This window comes from Cebus imitator, unplaced genomic scaffold (genome assembly GCF_001604975.1).
Source record: "Cebus imitator isolate Cc_AM_T3 unplaced genomic scaffold, Cebus_imitator-1.0 Scaffold359, whole genome shotgun sequence".
Classification (NCBI taxonomy): Eukaryota; Metazoa; Chordata; class Mammalia; order Primates; family Cebidae; genus Cebus; species Cebus imitator.
The window spans coordinates 1,340,599-1,346,506 of record NW_016107674.1 but is presented as its reverse complement, the minus strand read 5'-3'; the positions used below and the strand labels follow the sequence as shown (position 1 = coordinate 1,346,506).

The 5,908-nt window shown below is 35.3% G+C and overlaps 1 protein-coding gene across 1 annotated transcript in view; it reads right to left on the bottom strand.

The window, feature by feature from the left end:
* Positions 1 to 1,874: 1,874 nt before the first annotated feature.
* SRSF12 (serine and arginine rich splicing factor 12) overlaps positions 1,875 to 5,908 on the bottom strand; it is a 16,899-nt gene continuing 12,865 nt past the window's right edge. The window contains exon 5 of the mRNA XM_017506808.2: positions 1,875 to 3,735. Within this exon, the coding sequence (XP_017362297.1) occupies positions 3,366 to 3,735 (370 nt within the window). The 3' untranslated portion in view covers positions 1,875 to 3,365. The remainder of the gene's footprint in view (positions 3,736 to 5,908) is intronic.

The following is a 5,908-nucleotide window of genomic DNA, read 5'->3' as shown; positions in this document are numbered from 1 at the left end:
TTAGTAGAGACGGGGTTTCACCATGTTGACCAGGATGGTCTCAATCTCTTGACCTCGTGATCCACCCGCCTCGGCCTCCCAAAGTGCTGGGATTACAGGTGTGAGCCACCGCGCCCGGCCTTTTGCTATTTTTTTAGTAGAGATGTGCTTTCACCATGTTGCCAGCTGGTCTCCTGGCTTCAAGTAATCTGCCGACCTCAGCCTCCCAAAGTGCTGAGATTGCAGGTGTGAGCCACCACGCTCAGACAGAAATTACAATTTTAATGTAGTTTAGAAGGATTACAAAAGTATTTGCATATGCCTTCCTTTAAATTTTGACTAATTTTGCCTCTGGCAGTGGGATCAAAATAAAAGCACCAATTCTTATTTGTAATGCAACAGCATGTCTTAGAATAGATCTCAAGTAAGCATTACAAATAAAATACTGAAATTAATTTGTATTTAAAAATAAATTAGCCCAGTAGCATAAAATTAAATCCAAGGCTCCAAATAAAAATTTCAGCAAATTCCCCTATTACCTGTTAGCACCGAAAAATATCAGCTGCTATACATAAATAATTCGTGCATTATTCATGGATAGAAGGAAAACAAGCAGCTGTCATGGTAGTCTTTCTTTTCTTTGACCTTAACTTACCCTCTCTGATCCTGAATAAATGGTAGGTAGTATCCCTGCACTAAACTTGGGAAGTACTTAAGTAAATATATTCTCAAAAAGAATTGATCACAGGTGTCTAAAAATTAAAACATTTATTAACAAACAAAGTATCTCTCTTAAATGGGCCAAGAAACAATTCTATGACAAAAGTGAACCCTAGAATATACATATTCCCAGAAGAAAATTTTCCAGGATACCCAGCCAAACAATTTCACCCAAGCACAAAAGTCATTTGCATTGAAGCCTGCGGTCATTTCTTTTTCTAATTCTATTCTCTCATTTCCTTCTAAACATGATCTTAATTAAGCATATACTTTGTTAAAGACTTCTCATTGCAAAAGCCATGGGAATAGCAGTCAGGAAGAGAACTCTGAAGCCCAGTCACTCTACAGATCCAAAGTTTAAATGCCATGTGCCCTTGTAACTTAGCTTCTCTGCATCTATTTCCGTGTCTGTAATGGTATTAGGTTGGTGCAAAAGTAATTGCGGGATATTTACCTTATAAGGGTGTTGATAATTAAATACACAAGTGAATAACCTAAAACGTATAGAAAAGTGCCAAGCATTCACTAAATGCTCAAGAGTTTGAGCTATTATCATTCCAGCTTTTACATCAAACCAAACAGTATCCTCCTAAGCAACCTAGGGATTACAATGACAAACCTAGTCAGAGGTAAATCAAGGTATTAAATATGTTTGGGAATACAGAGATAATTTGTGACTACAGAGTAAAGATACTATAATTAATCCCGTTATTATTTCTCACCATAGTATCTGAAATATGGTACCTAGTTATTATTATTTTTATAGATACAGGGGTCTTGCTATGTTGCTCAGGCTGGTCTCAAACTCCTGGCCTCAAGTGATCCTCCTGCCTTGGCCTCCCAAAGTGCTAGGATTACAGGCATGAGCCACTGTGCCCAGCCCTAGTTTTTAAAATGATTTCATTTATGTGTGAACCCAAACACTTTGAAAATACTAAAAATTACTATCAATGTTTGTCTTACTCATTCTTCAGATTATCCTTTATATTTTCAGTAGTGCCACATAATTTTATAACTAAATTTTATTATAGCTGAACATTTCAAAGAGTTGTTGTTTTGAAATAAATAAATTTTGCTATGATTAGAGAAAATCTATTCAGAAAGTACAATATACATGAATTTATGGCACTTGTCCAAATATTATCAGCATACAAATTATTGTGTAAAGTTTTTTCTTACACGTAGGATCTAATATGCAAAGAAAAATGGAATTTGTATTCAAAACAAATAGAAGCAACACTGGCTCCTATATACTAAAAATATAAGACAGATTTTTTTTCTTTAACACTCTGGATACAAATACTAACTGTATGGGTTGAGAACTTTTAAGTTTTCATAATATAAGTCACAAAGTATACAAGTAGAGCTCTATAAATATATCCCCTATAATAATCATATGCAAAACCATTCTATCACAAATACGACCAAAACCCTTTGAAAAACATAAACTACAAACACATTTTCAAAGAAATTATTAGTTATAACAACTACAAAAGCAATCAGTATCAACAAAGTTATTTGGCTGTCAGAAATGAAGGGCAGTATAATGTAAAATTCAAATACTGCAAAGTTGTTTTTTGAAGATGTAGTCTTGAGTTTCTTTTTCTTTTTTTTAAATCTTAGAGTCAAGGTTTCACCATGTTGCCCAGGCTGGTCTCAAACTCCTGGACTCAGGCAATCCGCCCACATCGGCCTCCCAAAGTGCTGGGATTACAGGTGTGAGCCACCATGCTTGGCCAAGTTTCTTAATACAAGGTACTAAACACTCTTTCAAAAATAATAAGACTTATACTGTATAAAGCTGAGCTAGAACTCTAAAAAGAAAAAATTAAGCAGCAGATGAAAAGTAGATATGTGGAAATAATGGTATCAAATATGATTTTATATAAAATGTACCACTCTTCAAATGTGTAAGGCTTAATATGAATATTTTTGGATTGTGAGTGTTGCTCATCCTAATTTTTAAAGCATTAGTCTCAAACCATTCAAAATCCAGTAATTCACAAATGTTTTGACATTACTAATGTGGACATGGTATAGGATGAAATTTCATGACACCTTACCTATACTGTTCTACCCAATAAAAATATTAACCTTTGGGCTTAGGAGAGAATGTATCATTTGAATGTTTGATCTCTATATAAATTCTACTTTCTGGAACATCAGAATTTTGTAATATGAACTAATATCCACCAGGAATTGGTCCAAGTTTAAACAGAAGACCCAAAAGACACATAGGTGTCACACGGTTTAAGTCTGCTCTATGCAATTATACAGTCATAGTTACTTTTTACAGGAAAGTGCTTTAAAGTCAAAAATATTTGTGTAAAAGGTATTATTAATAGTACTAATACTATCCAAGTAGAATTAAAAAAATTAGTTCCCATTTACTCATTTCCCTTGAAAAGTACTCTTCTGCCACAACATAAATAAAAAATGGTCCATAAAATGGTGACATTAGACAATTCATAATTTGTGGTGTGGGCCCTTTAAATGGAGACCAAATTTTTATTAATACAAAGCTAGAGAGATTTTATTTCTTCCATATGCCCAAAGTAACTAATATCAACTCGCATTTTCTGTACACCTTAAGGAATTTTTATTTAACATAATGAGAGGTTTAATAACTTATATTAAAGACTATGTAGTGCTCTTTCTGTTGCTGTTCACCAACTGTTTTTATGACGATAACTTCGAGATCTGGAATGTGACCGAAAATGAGAATGCTTTGCTGTTTGTACTTTAGTTTCGGAATTGGTATACCCTTTGGGAGATTTACATGGGGATCTTGCTATTGAGTCAGAATGTCTTCCATGTGATCTTGATTTTGTTCCTGAGCTAGTCTGCTTTTGAGGTGAACTTGACTGTGATTTTCCTATTGACTTGGACCTTTTTTGTAAGGACTTGGACCTTGACCGTCCTCTAGAGCCAAAATTCCTTCTTGGAGTTCTTGACTGCCTTGCTGAGGTAGACCGCCTTGGTAATGATTTGGAACGAGATTTAGACTGGCTATACGAAAATCGCCTGTGTCGAGACCTGCAAATATCCATAATGTTAGAGCATATATTTCACACAAAATAAGAGCTCAGAAAACAACACTTTTAGGAACTTAAATACTTTGTATAGCATTAATTATATTTTACTAGATAAGCTAAAAACATTTCTTATTTTATTATGCATTGCTTTTGGTTCAAACGTTAAGTAACAAGTTTGTAATATTTATTATACTAGAATATATGGCCAAAACTTTTTACTTTGCTAGATATATCTTACAGGGATCAGTTCTGAAAAATGCACTTCATATTTAGATTGTGTTATATAGCTCTAAAGAGGTACAAAAATCTGAAGGAAAAAAAGATTTTAAAAAACCCAATTATTTATGTCGAGCATGGTGGCTCACAACTGTAATCCCAGCACTTCGGGAGGCTGAGGCGGGTGGATCATGATGTCAGGAGTTTGAGACCAGCCTGGCCAATATGGTGAAACCCTGTCTCTACTAAAAATACAAAAATTAGCTGGGCGTGGTGGCGTGTGCCTGTAGTCTCAGCTACTTGGGAGGCTGAAGCAGGAGAATCACTTGAACCTGGGAGGTGGAGGTTGCACTGAGCTGAGATCGTACCACTGCACTCCAGTCAGGGTGACAGAGAGAGACTCCATCTTAAAATTAAAAAAAAAAAAAAAAAAAATATATATATATATATATATATTTATATATATTTATATTTATATATATATATATAATTAAAAAATATATATATATATGAGTTCAAATAATGCTTATAAAAATAAAAATCTAGATACAGGACTCTTGGGTCCTGCCATGATAGAACAGCTTGTTATTAGGCTAATCTTCCCATAGAAGACAGCTATATTAAAAAGCTACACAATATTTATAAAAGAACTCTCTGAAGGCACTGGACAATAATCAACACAAGCAGGAAGAACCTAAGGGATTAAAAGCCTTAGCTCTTTTACTAAGACCACTGCCAAATGACACCATGGAGGAGTTGAGCCCAACCAGAAAATGGCTATTTGATTAAGCCGAAGACAGAAAAGTCAGAATTCAGGACTGCCAAAATGGGTAAGGCTTGAGAGGCAAAAACTCTAGAGATGAGTGAATTACAGACCAAAAAGTACCTCTAAAATCTGTCTACAAATTTTCCTTAAATTACTTGCCATCTTCCAAGTTGTGTGTGTATGGGAAGAGATTCCAAGGGGCCAGCAAAAAAATGGAATTCAGAAATTCAAGAACTGAGCAGAAATTTTTATCAGACACACGGTGCTGGGGAGAGAGATTAGAGTTCAAACTCCCAAAAGGCCAGTGAGGAACATTAGGCAACAACCCAGATGGGCTACATTCTAAAGGTAAGGACCATCATGCCCTAGGAATGGGCGACAGGCGAGACTCCATCCCAAAATTTAAAAAAAAAAAAACCAATTATTTAAAGTTCAAAGCCAAAACAGAGCAGCTTTAACAATGCCTAAAACCAAGCCTTAACAAGATCAAAGTGATCTGCCAGCACTCTGCCTGCTAGAAGAAAACAACTGTCTTTGGAGAATAACGTCATGTAGCACCACTATAATTTTTTGCCCATAATGTCTAACATGCTATTTTAAAAAATTACAAGGTATGTTAAAAAAACAGGCAAGAATGACTAAAAACTAAGGCAAACAAAAGACAAAAGAACCATTCCCAAAGTGATTTGGATATTGGCATCATCAAACAGGAATGGAAAAATTACTATGAGTAATATATTCAAGAAAATAAGAGGAAAAGACAAAACAGATAAAAAGATAGTTTCAGTGGAAAACTAGAAGCTATAAAAAGAAACAGACATTTAAAACTAAAAATATATGATATCTGAAATTAAAAAGTCATCAGATGGTCTTAGCAGGAGTCTGGATATAGCAAAAGAAATAGTGAACTAGGCTAAGTGGCTCATACCTGTAATCCTAACACTTTGGGAGGCCAAGGCAAGCAGATCACCTGAGGTCAGGAGTTCAAGACCAGCCTAAGATGGTAAAACCCCATATCTATTAAAAATACAAAAATTAGCCAGGCGTGGTGGCACATGACTGTAATCCCAGCTACCTGGGAGGCTGAGGCAGGAGAATCGCTTGAACTTGGGAGGTGGAGGTTGCAGTGAGCCAAGATCATGCCATTGCACTCTAGCCTGGGCAACAAGAGAAAACCTCGAACTAAAAAAAA